At 33.5% G+C, this 17,456-nt stretch overlaps 1 protein-coding gene across 1 annotated transcript in view; it reads left to right on the top strand.

The window, feature by feature from the left end:
* LOC148955703 (serine protease hepsin-like) overlaps positions 1 to 17,456 on the top strand; it is a 138,795-nt gene that overhangs the window by 108,240 nt on the left and 13,099 nt on the right. Inside the window, exons 6-7 of the mRNA XM_089107890.1 lie at positions 7,462 to 7,650; positions 9,265 to 9,338. Coding sequence (XP_088964016.1) covers positions 7,462 to 7,650; positions 9,265 to 9,338 — 263 coding nt within the window. The remainder of the gene's footprint in view (positions 1 to 7,461; positions 7,651 to 9,264; positions 9,339 to 17,456) is intronic.

The raw sequence follows: 17,456 nt of genomic DNA, 5'->3' as shown, positions 1-17,456 counted from the left end.
GGGCAAAAAATGCTGAAGTTTTCTCCTTATACCTACGTTATGAGACACAATTTTACTCACAGACTGTGCATGGCACTTGAATGATAAAATTTCATCAATATAAACCCCTAGGTACTTAATCGATAAAAAAATTAGTGTTTCACAATACATTACAATTTCATGAATCCAAGGGTAAAAACAGAAGGTCGGGAATAAATTACAAAATTTGACTTACCAAGGTTAATCTTACGCATAATTACCCTCAACCAAGAATGTAACCTATCCATATTATCTTTCATCGATGTCAAGAGTAATTGTTCTGTCTTTGCAGCGCTAATAGCCGCAGTGTCATCCGCAAATATCATTAACACTAAGACAACAATTATGGTTACAATTAGCTTATTATTAATCAACAAAAAGAAGAGAATCGGGCCAGTAACAGATCCATGTGGTACACCACAAGTTATTGGGTGCAATTCAGATCTTAAGCAATTAATCTCTACAAACTGGCACAGGTTACTAAGGAAGCTCCGTATAAAGTCAAGAGCTATACCTCAGATTCCATACACCTCACTCTATTCCAAGAACAGACCATGGTCAACTGTGTCAAAAGTCTTCCTTAGGTCTAGAAACACTGCACCAGCCTTGAATGCTTTGTCTAAAGCCACATCAATAATACTTGTCAAAAATATAAATGCATCCTCTGTCTTCCTATTCTTCCAGAATCCAAACTGATTAATATGCAAAAGGTTAAAACTTCTCAAGAAATGTGGTTAACCGAGAAATAAAGCATTTTTCAATAAGACGAGACATAACTGGCAAAACTGATGTCGGGCGATAATTACCAAGATCATTTCTATCACCACCTTTATAAAATGATGCCACTCTTGCATATTTTAAACAATCTGAAAACTTAACCCGTCGGAAGCAATCATTAACTAATGATGTTAGAATACTAGATATAGATGTAAAAATACATTTCAGAATTTTTAAACTCATGAAGTCACTACCAGACGAACTATTTTTCATGGTATATATGTTATCCCTTAGCTCGTCTACGGCAATCCTGTTTAGATGCGACGAAACATTAAAAGGGGACGGTAAAGGGGGTCTAGAAGATGGATCTTTCGAAATGGGGAAATCGTATCGGCTGTTTTTGAACTTACTGAAATTCTGCAGTTATGGCCTTATTTACTATCACTTCAGATGGTAGTATATTAGGACTCTGAAGAATAGCACTATGGATTAATTGCCTGTTCTTCAATGGGTTACCATCAGCTTCATCAAATCTCATGCTAAAACACCTTTTTTTAGCCTCATGGAGCAAATTATTTAAACCATTACGAAAAACACGGTATTGTTCTTTTTTCTCATCCGTATGTCCTAAAGCTTGTAATTGAAACAATCTATCTCTTACATTTATTTTCAGCAGAAGATCTAATATTATCCATGGCTTCTTCCCATTATGTTTTCATCCTTTCATATTTTTAACAACTCCCACTTCATTAGCCTTTTCCGAAAACTTACCATAAAAAAGCGCAAATATACTCTTGCATCATTTTCCTCTATAAGCAAAGACAAGCTCTAGATAAGTCTTGATCTAGAGCTTGTGGTATAAAGAACTCTTTTTTTAATAAAACCCTGTTTTACATTGTAAGTGATTCCTCAGTGGACTCTTATTTGAAGAATTTTATTTATAATCGGCTTATCTTTTGTTTGGTTATTTTGACCTCTGTGATTTCCCCTGAGAAAAATTATTTTAACTCATTGCTGCCGATTGGAGGTTGTCAATAGACGATTTTTTCCGCCGAATTTGGTATATAAAAAATTTGCCAAATTACTAGAATTCAGTCAATTTAAACCAAATTTCAACCTTTTCTTAAGGTGTGTCGACAGTACCGCATGGATCGCTTGGGACCAAGCAGAAGAGAGGAGAGAACCTGCCGGAAGCGCCGTATAGGCACCTGCCGGTTTTAATTAGCCTTAAACTGCAGGGGACAGGTGAGCCGGTTTCGACGCTTCCCTTGCTCCCGGTGATCTCTGTGCGGTTATTCAACCTTGTTTCTGACAAAGTGAGATACCTGCTGTATGATTGTTTGCTACATACAATGCAGAGCCAGCAGCTTGTATGGTCTCCATTCTTGAATTTTTTATACCGTGCCCAGGCTGTGGGGAATGTTCACGCCGATATTGCGAAAACTGGTGCGGACTTTTTTAGCACTGATTCGTTAATGGAAGCAAAGAAGATGTTGTGGAATTTTGCAAACTGCACGAATCGCCCAAGTGACCGACAGAAAGCTGCGGATAACTGCCTGGACATGCTAAAAAAATTTTAAAAGTGTGATGAAAAGCAAATACCCCTACCCCGTTTCGTGCTATACGAGCCTGACGAAGTTCAGTTATCGTAGGGGAATCAAGTGCTACACTTACTCGTAAAGTTAACGAACTATGTGTCAAATTCGATAATTACGTCCTGTCGAAGTGTAACCCACTGCCTTCTTTGTCTCAAGCCCCCACACAATCATCCAAACTCTCTCTCGCCGTTATATTAAAGAATCCACCTAAAACGCTGAATAACCCCAAGGACCGCAAAATTTTTATTGAAAACTTCTGTGGTGACTCGAAGTTGGTGATAACTGAGCTTAGGCCGGGAAAAGATACTTGGCGCCTCGTCGTAAGTGATAAAAATGCAGCTACTGCTGTAGCTGATGCTATTAAATCTAAGGACCAATCGCCAAGCTTACAGCTAAAAGTTTCAGTGTATTATGGAATTGCCAGTTTCGTTCCTGACAGTGTTACTGACGGTCAGTTGCAAAACTTGATAACTAACTGTACCGAAGTCTCCCGTATCGGCAAAACTAGGCCCTACAAGCTTCGGTTCTCTCGTCAAGAAGACTTATTAGCAGCCATTTCTTCGTCAGTGATAATCGAGTACGACCGAATCCACATTGATAAGTTTCTCCCTCTCCCTCCTCGCTGCTACAACTGCCAAGCTTACGGACATATTGCCCAGCACTCTAAAGCTCTTACTCGCTGTTCACGTTGTGCGCAGACAAGACATTCGAACAAGCTGGAAACCCCCTGTCAAAATTAAATGAAGTGTGCGCTGTGCAACCAAGCTGACCATCCTTGTTACAGCTACAAATGTCCCGTCACACAGAAACTTATGAATCCCCTAAAATGAGCACTGATCTACGCGTTACATCATGGAATATTAATGGAGGCGTCTCAGTGAAATTACCCATAATCCAAACTCTATGTGACACGAATGACGTTCTCTGTTTACAAGAGCACCTTCTCACTGCCGACAGTCTATGTTTGTTGAGCAGGACTGCTTCTACTGTCGTAATAAGTCGTGCCGCTAGACATTCCGGGGGTGGTCGGCTGAGTGGAGGTACTGCTATTCTTGCTAGAAACGTCCTCATGCCCGAACACTTTCGCGACTGTGACTATTTTACGGCAGTCAAAATTCAGAATTATGTGGTGGTCTCAGTGTTTTTACTCGCCGATTACCGTAATGCTACATCAGACAGACAATTTGATCAAGCATGCCGCCAAGTCAGTTCCCTCGTGTTTGATTGTGAACTACAAAACCTAGCAGTAAACCTTGCTGGTGATATGAACTGTAACCTTTTTGACGACAGTAGCAGTCGTACTAATTTTCTGAATAGTATGTGCCCTCAGCTCTTGGCGGTCGAGAATACCCAGTGTTTCACATATATCCATAGCTCTGGGAGTACCTCTTCTCTGGACTTCTTCATGTGTTTCCCGAGTGCAAAACCAGACTCAGGATCCTCACTTATCTCCATTTTCCAAGTCTCGGACCATATGCCTATCAGTAATATATTCCCTGTTCAACTTATTGCACCAAGTGGTCCAAGTCCAGACAATGATAGTAAATGGCATGAAACCACTGACTGGGCTCGTGCAGACATGTTTATGTTCCGGGCTGTTAGTGATTCTATTTTGAAAAAGATATAAGTGCCGTTTCATATACTTTCCCCAAAAAAAACTATTAACCTTTGCAGAGAAGCAAATATTGCTGAATATTTACTGTGCAGAGATCGTTCACGCTCTACACTCTGCCGAGCGTGCTAGTTTACCCATACGAAGAGTACGTCTTGGAACTGAGAAGCATGGTCGGTCAGGTAACCCTGACCTCGTTGATTCTTGTGCTAAATCGAAATTCTGGTTTCATATCTGGAAGGAGTGTGGTATGCCACGGCAAGGTTTGATAAATAAAATTCGTCTGAAAACAAAGCGACATTTTGCGAAAGTACTTAGACAACACCAGGCTAAATCAGTAGCTAAAGTATCAAATAAAGCCACAGGTGAACCTAATTTGGTATGGAAACTGCTCAAAAGAGATAGTTTCAAAGCGTATAATGCTTTCAAAATTACCAGTGACCAGTAGTGTGACTTATGTAAAAGTGAATTTTCCGAGCCTGATCCCTAATTGTTAAACCAGTCCGAAAGGGAGCTAGATGGTTGCTTAGGCCAATCAACTGATGAGATCAGTTTTATTGTTACTCGATCTGCGGTTACTGAGTGCATTTCTTAGCTACAAAAGAAAACTTCTCGTGGTGTTGATGGTCTCTGTGCACAGCATCTTACATGTGGGTCCCCTCTCCTGATTGAGTATCTGACCTTACTCTTTCAGATGATATTCTGTTGTGGTATAGTTCCTGATTTGTTTAGTACTGGTGTAATAACCCCGGTATTAAAGAGGGGAAAGCCCAAAGACCAATGTTCTTCTTTGAGACCAATTACGGTGTCACCGGTTTTATGCAAAGTTTTTGAGTTACTAATTATTGACGAGACATCTGATAAGTGTTATGCACCGGATAAACAATTCGGCTTCAAGGAGTAGGCCGCGACCATGCTCACGATTTGATTGCTAATTTACTTCTACATGCTCATGAAAATAATGAGGCATTATATTTTCCCGGGTTAGACGTATCTAGAGCTTTTGACACGGGTATACATCCACATATCTTATTGACTGCTTATAAGCGTGGAGTCAATATTTCTGTCATCAAATCGATATGTGATATGTATAAAAAGCTAAATGCCAAAGTTAAGGTTACCATCTCACCCGGTACGGTGGAACTCACTCCTTTAATTCCAGTAAAAAAGGGCATTAGACAGGGCGCTGTTACTTCTCCCCCCCTGTTTAATAATACTGTCATTATGCCACAACAGAAAATTCTAACCACATGTATATTTAATGGTATTGATGTTCGCGAGCTAACTATGCTGATGACATCCTTGATATTAGTAGAACAGCCTTTGGAATTGAGGAAAATTTTGGAATTCTCGATAGGGAGTATAAATGTATAGGTCTACGATTTAATGAGAGTAAGACTGAGTTCCTGGTGTTCAATCACCGTTCAGATTGCCCGACAAATGTTCAGTTAGGTGAACATGTTATTGATATACTGATACACTGACGTATCTTGGTGTACCGATTGGGTTAAATCTTCGCGCCACGCGTCAACTTTTGAAAGATTTTTTGCCAGAAAAGCTAGGAATGCATATGGTTTACTAGTTGCGTTAAAGTTTAAATTTAACCGCCGTATCTTAGCTAGCGTTTATAATACATTTGCTGTTCCGCATCTACTTGCCCTTGCACCATTTTGGTCTCTTCTTACTGCTTCAGATATTAGGGGTATACGGAAGTGTTTCTACAAGTATCCAAAATTTTTGCTAAGGCTGCCTCTCTGGACTAATAACAGCTCACTATCCTTGCGGTATGGATTTGCAAGTCCAGTGTCCGCGGTACAGAAAAGAAATGAGAGATATCGGAGGCAGATTATTGGTGAAAGCACCTCTGAAATTGTCCGTCTTTGATAATAGGTTTGTTCTTACATATAATTGCCCCTATTTGTATTTTTTTTTTCTTGTCTGTTCTGCTCTGTTTTGGTTCTGTTTGTATTTGTCAGAATTTATTTGTTTTTTTTTTCCATTTTCTTTATTTGTACTCCATCAGTGTTGTATTTTAAATTTATGACGGGAAATAAATTTATACATACATACATACATACATACATCCAAGCAATATGAACCAAATTATTATTTAGTTTTAGAAGGGTATTCTGATCAAAAACTACAGGCCTTTTACTCAAGTCAGAAAGTACTCTCTTATGAGTGAATACCTAAATTCAGCAAAAACATTAAAGTGGTCAGATTCAACATTTACAACAACTTCAGGAAATTTAAAAGGTAAATTTGAAAATACATTGTCCAAAAGCTTTGCAGACGTCCTAAAAACTTTAATCGGAATGTTGATTGTCGGAAATAAATCATAAGACAGACATAGATTTAAAAGTTGATGTTGATGTTGAAATCGCCTAGCATGAAACAAGGCTTATTGCTAAATTGCACGTTCGCCAGCTGTTTATGAATATTCTCAAAGAATTGTTGAATATGGCTAGAGGGGGACCTGTGCGTAATGACTAAATATGTATCAACTTTATTTAATCTAGTTTGTAGAAAGAGGTGTTGAACTAGGTGTAGAACTAGGTGTTTCGCACACCATTTCATTATATTTGTTCAGATTATCACGGATTTTCACGTGCAGATTTTCACGCACATAAGCTGCATGTATGAAGAGAATCCTTAGTTAGGTGTGATTCAAAGAAATATCACTCTTATTACTTATTTTTTACATATTCCCACTAACTTGTGGTTGTTCAATAGCCCAATTAAACATATCGGTTATACATCTCTGTCGATTGCTTACTGTTCGATGATCATATGTAGATAAGTTGAGTGTAACATCGGTTTGGTTGGGCTTGTTTGTAATCAAGAACAGTTTCTGCTTGTTTCCTTTTACAATTCAGTCTGACAACAAGGGAAAGAATTTACGATAATTTATTTAACATTATCTTAATAATTATATATATTATTAATATTTTAAGAATTTTAATATTTCAAATTTCAGAAATATAATCTTATATTTTCATATTTCAAGTTTTCCAATTTTAATATTTTCAAAATTAAAATCTTATATATTTTATAATAATCTTAATATTTTCATAATTTTAATCGTAATATTTATATAAGATACTTAATCTTAACAATTACATAACAACAGTATGGAAAATCGTAGAGAATTCTGGGTTACTGTTATGAATAGACCTAAGACAAAGCCATGGAGCAAAAAACATTTTCTTTTTTATGCCCTTGATATTTCAATGCTAGTTTATAATTACCCAGCCACCTCTTATTTCCTGCAATTCTTAATGCGTCACCCCAATGCGATTGTTGAAACCCTGGTCTAAAGTGTAAAATACAAACTAGAAATTGGGATTATCCCTTATTACCCCCCCTCCCTGTAGATTGTATTTATGTCAAATTTGCTAAATGTTTTTAATTTTTTTTTTTTTTTACTAACCAACCTCTTCCTACCTGAAGTTTTAGATCTGACAAGGGTACTCACTTTCTGAACGATTTGTCTCAAATATAAAATCGCAATTTTAGTTTTAGATAAAAGGAAGTTGCCCACTTGTATTCTCTGTATCTGCGAAGGAGCTACTAAAAACTGTACTAAGGAATCGGACATTCAAAGAAGGCAAGGTTTTTATGGGATGTTTGCAATGCAAAAAGAATATTGGATAGATGGTGGGAAATTACGACTCAGAGGAGATGATAAATTGAGTCCTGACGCAGGTAATTAATATATATATATATATATATATATATATATATATATATATATATATATATATATATATATATATATATATATATATATATATATATATATATATATATATATATATATATATATATATATATATATTATATATATATATATATATATATATATATATATATATATATATTTAGTTTAAACCAAATAAATCAATCTTGAAAATTACTTCGTAAATCCGAAGAATAATAACCCTAGCCTTAGACAATTACCCCCACAGAAAATTACCCTGCAGAAAATTATTCCCCGTCGGAAGTACCTCTAAGGGGAATTTTAAAATACCTATTTAAATAACTTGGACTCAAATTCCAAGTCAAAACCAAGAAAATCTAAAATGAACAGAACTCCGTATTTCAAATAACCAAGCAAAATAATTTCTTTAATCTGTATCTTAATATGCTATGATAATTTGACCTCCAGCCACCAAAACACGGAAAAATAAATTAAAAGCAACAAACATATAAAAATAAATCCTACAGGATATTCTACACCATATATTGTGCCTGTATTTTGGAATACATGTAGAATTTTCCTGAATCCCTTCTTCGATTCATTCTTTTAATTTGTCTTAATTTCCCTTTGACTGCTTAATTTTGCAGTTGGGGAGAATTCAAGGGTGTAAGTTTCTGTGGCGGATTTTCTGTAAATTGATAATTTAAAAAAATTAATCAGCCAGCCTGGAGAGTTTTGGGAACGATACGGTGGTATTTAACAACTTTAAACTTTAGTTTTCGGTGAATGAATCACAGCAGGGATCACCTTACAGCATTTTTGTGATGATATGCGATTGAACATTGAGCCTTGATTAAAACAAATTTGAAAGATCTGATTTTCTATACGAAATTAGTTCAAACTAATTCAACCTGCAATTTGACCTTTATTCTACTAAAATTCAAACAAAGAGTATACACAATTCTTATGTATAAATTATTTCTATCGGAATTTTAGTTGCCTCAGAGTAAGCGTCATCAACGGTAATCATACCAAAGTAATTAATAATTTTTTACTGTAGCCTTCTATAAATAGATAAGAGTTTTCAAAAAAGACCAACTTACAGAACGTTTGGAATGATATGGGGTTGAATTTTGCATTAAAGTAAAATTATAAAAACTTATTTAATATACAATAATTAAATTTAACCAATCCAAAGAACTGATGTAATATACAAAATAAATTCAAACAGCCTGGTGTTTTGGAGTACCAAAGGTACCAGAGGAAGATGCTTACACCTTCATACTCTATTAGCTGCATCTTAATGTTCAATTCATGCTCCCTCTTTCACTTTAAGGATTCCATTGGAAGATAAATATAAATATATTGAAAAAATAGTACTGATGGATAATAGTGTGGTAAAGCTTTCTAATTCTAATTTCTAATTCCCAAATACCATAAAATACAACTTCACAACAATAGTGCGAATGTTTGAATTTGCAATGACTAATTAAAATAAATTTTTCATATATAGATAAGTAAGAACTAATCAAGTGCATTTTATAATAAGTAAAGAAAAAAATTCAAAGTATAATTTAATAGATACTTTACAAATTCGTGTATTAGTTCTCTCTTTGTAGCTTTCAGACGTTGTGCTACCAATGTGGAATGTTCGTCCAATACTGTTAAAGCTTACTTGAGGAAATATAAAATGGTTAGTCCATTTTCATGCTCTTAATCGTCATGCGTGTTACTAACAAAATATGACTAATCCTTACTTAGACAGTCTGTTGCACTCAGATTTTGCGTTGGATTTCCAACAGGATCCTAATAAGGGGATAATTTATTAGAAATTAGCCATCTAGGAGAACAAGAAAAGTCAAATTTGCCTTCTTAATCATGCGTCATAGTACGAAGTTTTTTTATACAAAATTGTTTTCAACAATTTAACTTTGTTTCCAAAATTATTTTTAATTTTCTTATATGTTGTTTCTAAATTTATTTTTAAATTCTTTAATTATTAGTAGTAATGTATCAATTAGCGCGAAAGGGACAAGACAAGCCAGACAGGTTTCTAGTACTTTCAGCGGGACAAGACCTGCCATACAGGTTTCTGCAGCTACACCAATTGTCTGGACCAATCAGTGACAATTGATAAAGAGGGTACTCCATATATGGTTACTCGATTATCATAGTTATGATACTATAGCGGAGGTTAGAAAGTTAGAAAGACAGTTTTACCTGCCAGACAGGTTTCTGAGGTTAACAGCCAAGCTGGTTAACAACCAAGCTGAACGTGTAAAAGATTCATTGTTGGGTTTAATGATTTCATACAGTATTAGAAATATTAAAAAGCTATATCATTTGCATAAAGCTAACTCAATTTGCGAAAAGGTGTTTCATTTGTGTAAATCAGCTCTGAATGATCTTAATTGGTGATTGAATAATGGGGATGAGACAGAGCTCGATAATATTCGTATTTTTAATTGGATTGCATGGAAGTGGTAAAAAGGGTTAAAACTTTGTACCAGTTAAAGTAAGTCTGATGGGGGGGGGTAACACTTACGTAATTTAATATAAATTTGGAATTGCATCATTGGTATCAATCTATGGAAACGGTTACTGCTGACAAGATGATCATGGGATTTGAATTAGCTTTACTTCTTGGCTGCATTCTGCATAATACATAACTACCAATCAAGCAGTGTTGCCACTATAAAATATGCTTTAGCATTGGAGTATGCTAAAATTACTGTTTGTGAAGTTTATTTTTTTGAACTTTTTTTATTTTTTTTAACATGGTAATTTTTTTCCACTTTTTTTTACATGTGTTAAAATGACACAAAATATACTTAAAACATAAAAATATACATTTAATATTTTCGAAATATAACATGGAGATTACATTAATATGTTGGTCGTGACTTTTACTATTAGAAAAATAATATTTGTAGTAGCACATGGACTGAATTTTTTGGGGCTTAGAAAATTATTCAACTTTTGTTTTACGTATCTTAAAATGACATCAAATATGCTTGTGGCTGTACCAATACTACTCTATACTTGCTCAAAGACACAACGCGGCTTTCCCACTGGTACTCTATGGCAGGTTATCGAAACTACCTAGTTTATTGCATGTATTAAATCAGTAATTTTCACACATTGGAGGGATAAACGCCTGCATCATATTTAATAAAAGTGAAAATAATTTATTCGAGGAAAGTGTGTACATATGTTAAAGACACCGTCGCGTTGAATGCTGACAAAGGGATATATTTGAATTATGAGACAAGTAGTAGTGGAGATCTTATTGGAAATGTATGCGTACGTTGTCATGACAGCGTTGAATTACATTCCTTTGGAGCACCCAAGAATTTCAGTCGTATAAATGGTGGATATACAAGGGTATCGTGACCAGAGAACTTGTTGCTCAAAGAGAATGAAAACATAAAAATAATCGTCGATGATAGGGGACAACTCCTTGCTACAGTTGCTGGTAACACATTACCTGTTGATACATCCTATCGTCATCTTTCCGGTATTAGCAATTTAAAGAAGACAAGAAGAAGATGACAGGTATACTCTTGCTCTAATGTCATTAATCTTATCTTGTCTACGTACCAAAACTGATTCCTGTGTAAAAATAAAGTGATAATAGATAGCGAAATCACAAGCAAAATAAAAAGGGAATTGGTAGACATTATCTCTAATGGACGTAAAGAAAAATCGATGGTAAATAAAGCGCAAGTGAACATTACTACTACAATTGACAATATGCCAGTGAACCTAATAATACCGAAGATTAAATGGATATTGAGCAGGTGGATGACCCCCCTCCCCCCAGTAAAAGTTGTGTATGACTCAAAATGGAATAATGATTATTCTACTGATTACGAACTAAGAGAAGAGAGTAACTATAGTATCAAGAGAGAAAATGATGATTTATTTTATGGAACAGATTCAAAATGTCCAAATTTGTTCAATGACGTTAATAATGTGTAATAATGTATGAAACATATTTTCATATTAATATTCTACATGTCATTATATCATTAAAAATATATTATACATTACTTTGTTTTGCGATCATTATTTTTAGAGTATGCTAGAACGTCAAACGTTTAGAATATACATTGAAAAGTTGGAGATGTAAAAAAAGGAATTTTCAGAAATATAGATACTACTACTAGTAGGCTCATAGGGGATATATTAGAAACTGAGATAAGTTAAACGAACTTTTACCAAAGTCTGAGAGAGATGAGCTGAATATTTTCCCAAAAATCTCCACAGACGACCAAAGACCTATCCAGAAACACAATAAAACAGAATTTTCAGTTTTCAGAAACAGGAGCATCCACGTTTAAGATACATCTGATTTTATTAATAATATTTGATTTTTAATAAAATCGTAACAAACTCTTTCTTGAAGTTGCCTCTTGGATACACAATACGGACATTTCACTCAAGAGATTATGGAAAAATTGTAAGTAAGTAACAAACTCTTTCTTGAATTGACCTCTTGGATACACAATACAGAAATTTCGTTCATAAAATTATGAAAAAATTGTAAGTAAGTATCAAACTCTTTCTTGAATTTACCCCTTGGATACACAAAACAGAAATTCCATTAAAGAAATTATGGAAAAAATTTAAGTAAGTAACAAACTCTTTTTTGAATTCACCTCTTGGATACACAATACAAAAATTTTATTCAATAAACTATGAAAAAATTTAAAGGAACTAACAAACTCTTTCTAGAATTCCCCTCTTTGATACACAATACTAAAATTTCATTCAAGAAACTATGACAAAATGGTAAGTAAGTAACAAACTCTTTCTTGAATTCGCCTCTTTGATAAACAATTCAGACATTTAATTCAAGAAATTATGAAAAAATTGTAAGTAAGTAACAAACTCTTTCTTAAATTCGCCTCTTGGATACACAATATGGAAATTTCATTCAAGAATTTATGAAAAAATTGTAAGTAAGTAACAAACTCTTTCTTGAATTCACCTCATGGATACACAATACAGAAATTTCATTCAAGAAATTATGAAAAAATTGTAAGCAAATAACGAACTCTTTCATGAATTCACCTCTTGGATACAAAATACAAATATTTCATTCAAAAAAATATGACACATTGTAAGTAAGTAACAAACTCTTTTTTGAATTCATCTCTTGGATACACAATACAGACATTTCATTCAATAAATTATGAAAATTTTGTAAGTAAGTAACAAACACTTACTTGAATTCATCTCTTGGATACACAATACAGAAATTTCATTCAAAAAATTATGAAAAAATTGTAAGTAAGTAACAAACTCTTTCTTGAATTCACCTCTTACATACACAATACAGAAATTTCATTCAAAAAATTATGTAAAAAATTGTAAGTAAGTAACAAACTCTTTCTTGACTTAACCTCTTGGATACACAATACAAGAATTTCATTCACGAAATCATGAAAAATTATAAGTAAGTAACAAACTATTTCTTGAATTCATGTCTTGGATACGCAATACATAAATTTCATTCAAGAAATTATGAAAAAATGTAAGTAAGTAACAAACTGTTTCTTGAATTCATGTCTTGGATATACAATACAGAAATTTCATTCAAGAAATATGAAAAAAATTGTAAGTAAGTAAAAAACTCTTTCTTGAATTCAACTTTTGCATACACAATACAGAAATTTAATTCAAATAATTGTAAAAAAATTGTAAGTAAGAAACAAACTCTTTCTTGAATTCACCTCTTGGAAATACAATATGGAAAGTATGGAAAAAATTGTAAGTAAGAAACAAATTCGCTCTTGGATAAACAATAAAGGAGTAACAAATTCACCTCTTGGATAAACAATACAGAAATTTCATTCTAAAAATTATAAAAAAATGTAAGCAAGTAACAAATTTATGCAGACACGCAGGCAGAGAGTTTTCAGTTTTCAGAAACAGGGACATGCACGTTTTAAAATACATCTGATTTTGTTAATAATATTTGATTTTTAATAAAGTCGTAACAAATTCGTTCTTGAATTCACCTCTTGGATACACAATAGAGACACTTCACTCAAGAAATTATGAAAAAATTGTAAGCAAGTAACAATCTCTTTCTTGAATTCACCTGTTGGATACACAATGCAGAAATTTCATTCAAGAAACTATGAAAAAATTTAAAGTAAGCAACAAACTCCTTCTTGAATTCACCTCTTGGATACACAATACAGAAATTTTGTTCAAGAAATTATGAAGAAATTGTATGTAAGCAACAAACTCTCTCTTGAAATCACCTTTTGGATACACAATACAGAAATTTCATTCAAGAAATTATGAAAAAATTGTAAGTAAGTAAAAAACACTTTCTTGAATTCCCCTCTTGGATACACAATACAGACATTTCATTCAACAAATTATGCAAAAATTTAAAGTAGTCAGAAAATTCTATCTTGAATTCACCTCTTGGATACACAATACAGAAATTTCATTCAAGAAATTATGAAAACATTGTAAGTAAGTAACAAACTATTTCTTGAATTTACCTCTTGGATACACAATGCAGAAATTTTGTTCAAGAAATTATGAAGAAATTGTATGTAAGTAACAAACTCTTTCTTGAATTCACCTTTTGGATACACAATACAGAAATTTCATTCAAGAAATTATGAAAAAATTGTAAGTAAGTAAAAAACACTTTCTTGAATTCACCTCTTGGATACACAATACAGAAATTTTATTGAAGAAATAATGAAAAAATTGTGAGTAAGTATCAAACACTTTCTTGAATTCAACTCTTGGATACACAATACAGACATTTCATTCAAGAAATTATGAAAACATTGTCAGTAAGTAACAAACTCTATCTTGAATTCACCTCTTGGATTCACATTACAGAAATTTCATTCAAGAAATTATGAAAAAATTGTAAGTAAGTAACAAACTCTATCCTGAATTTGCCTCTTGGATACACAATACAGAAATTTCATTGAAAAAATTATGAAACAATTGTAAATAAGTAACAAACTCTTTCTTGAATTCACCTCTTGGATACACAACACAGATATTTAATTCAAGAAATTATGAAAAAATGGTAAGTAAGTAACAAACTCTTTCTTGCATTCACCTCTTTTATACACAATATGGAAAGTTTATTCAACAAATTATAAAAAAATTGTAAGTAAGTAGCAAACTCTTTCTTGGATTTACCTCTGAGTATTAATATAAAAAAATGTTTCATACACTATAATACATTATTAACATCATTGAACAACTTTGGAAATTTTAAATCTGTTCCATAAAATAATTCATCATTTTTCTCTTGATACTATAGTTACTCTCTTCTCTTAGTTCGTAATTAATAGAATGACCATTATTCCATTTTGAGTTATACACAATTTTTACTGCGGGAGGGGGTCATCCACATGTTCAATATCCATTTCATCTTTAATATTATTAGGTTCATTGGCTATATTGTCAATAGTAGTAATAATGTTCATTTGCGCTTGATTTTCCATAAACTCTTTTTTATATTCATTAGTGATATTTTCTACAAATGCCCTTTTTGTTTTGTATGTGATTTCGCTGTCTATTATCACATTATTTTTACACAGATAACAGTTCTGGTACGTAGAAAAGATAAGATTTATGACATTAGTGCAGGAGTACGCCTGTCTTCTTCTTCTTGTCTTCTTTAAAATACTAATACCGGAAAGATGACGATAGGATGTATCAACAGGTAATGTGTTACCATCAACTGTAGCAAGGAGTTGTCCCCTATCATCGACGATTATTTTCATGTTTACATTCTCTTTGAGCACTAATTTCTCTGGTAACGACACTCTCGCATATCCACCATTTATACGACTGAAATTCTTGGGTGCTCCAAAGGAATGTAATTCAACGCTGTCATGACAACGTACGTATGCATTTCCAATAAGATCTCAACTACTGCTTGTTTCATAGTTCATATATGTCCCTTTGTCAGCATTCAAAGCAACGATTACTTTGTCATGTTTACACACTTTCCTCGAATAATTCATTTTTACTTTTTTAAAAATATGATGTTTATCCCTCCAAAGGGTGAAAATTACTGATTTAATACATGCAATAAACTAGGGAGTGTCGATAACCTGACATAGAGTACCACTGGGAAAGCTGCGTTGTGTCTATGAGCCAGTATAGAGTGTGATTGGTACAGCCGCAAGCATATTTCATGTCATTTTAAAAACGTAAAAAAAAAGCTGAATAATTCTCTAAGTCCAATAGATTTAAGTCCAAAAAAAGTGCTACTACAAACATTATTTCTCTAAAAGTAAAAGTCACGACTAACATATTAATATCATTCCCATTTTGTATTTCGAAAATATTAAATGTAAATTTCTTATGTTTTCAGTATATTTCTTGTCATTCTAAGACATGTAAAAAAAAAGTTAAAAAAAAGACCATGTTAAAAAAAAAGTTCAAAAAACTAAACTTCAAAAAAGTATAAAAAATGGGGGGATGGGCCCAAAAAGTTGGATGGAGAGGGCCGCTTGGAGGTTGGGGATATTGGACCCTTGGAGGTTGAGGTTCCTGGTGGTTAGGAAAATTGGTGGTTCAAATCCATAATCATCTCACTGGCTGATTTCTAAGGATTGTTCTGAATTTCTATATTAAAATTCTTTTCTTGGCATCTGCAACTTTATTAGTTTCAACTTCTTAGTATACTCCAATGTTAAATAGTGTTTTATATCAACCACATCCCAAATTATCTACTTGTCTATTATAGCGACCACAGCCAAGAAGTAAAGCTAGGTCAACTCGAGCCATCTTTTCTTGGCGCCTACGACTCTATTAGTTTCAACTTTTTAGCATACTCCAACGCCAAAGAATATTTTATATTGGCAACACTGCTTGATTGTTAGTTATGTATTATACAGAAAACAGCCAAGAAGTAAAGCTGAGTCAAGTCCCACGATCACCTTTTTCAGCAGTAACCTTTTCCATTGAATGATACCAATGATGTTATTCCAAATTTATATTAAATAGCGTAAGAGTTACCACACCCTCAGACTTACCTTAACTGGTACACGGTTTTAACCCTTTTTACCACTTCCGTACAATCTAATTAAAATACGAATGTTATCGAGCTCTGTCTCATCTCTATTATTCAATCACCAATTAAGATCATTCAGAGCAGAGTTACGCAAATGGAATACCTTTTCGCAAGTTGTGGTAGCTTTATGCAAATGATATAACTTTTTGATATCTCTAATACTGTATGCATTCATTAAACCTAACTATGAATCTTTTACACGCTCAGCTTGGTTGTTAACCAGCTTGGTTGTTAACCTCAGAAACCTGTCTGGCAGGTAAATCTGTCTTTGTAACTTTGATCCAGAAATGGGTGTTGACTCAGAAACCTGTCTGGCAGGTCTTGTATAGTTGAAAGTACTAGTCTTGTACTCGTCCCTGAAAATAGTATATTCCTGTCTGGCAGGTCTTATACTCGTCAAATCAGCACTTAGCACATATTTTTGGGAAAGTTTTGTTTTAGTTAATTTTTTTTTCGTTTTTGATTGCAAAAAGTTTTAAGTTTTTAAAAATTCCTTATTATAAAATCAAACTTAAAAAAAAATCAAATGTTCATCAAAGTATCAAAACTGATATCAAAGTAACAATATCAAAGTGAATACAGGGGCTTCTATCAACCTCGGAGTTTTTATTATCTAATGTTTGAACTATTTTTAACAAAATGGCTATCGCAAAATTTTTATCGGATAGGTATGGAGGAAAAAGGGCGTAGGGGGGCTAGTTGCCCTACGCTATAGCATGATAGCTATGATAATCG

Source organism: Artemia sp. Qi Xiang Cuo, chromosome 2 (assembly GCF_049724085.1).
Source record: "Artemia sp. Qi Xiang Cuo chromosome 2, ASM4972408v1, whole genome shotgun sequence".
NCBI classification, from domain to species: Eukaryota; Metazoa; Arthropoda; class Branchiopoda; order Anostraca; family Artemiidae; genus Artemia; species Artemia sp. Qi Xiang Cuo.
Note: the sequence above shows the minus strand (reverse complement) of the source record. Positions and strands in the feature narration are given on the sequence as shown.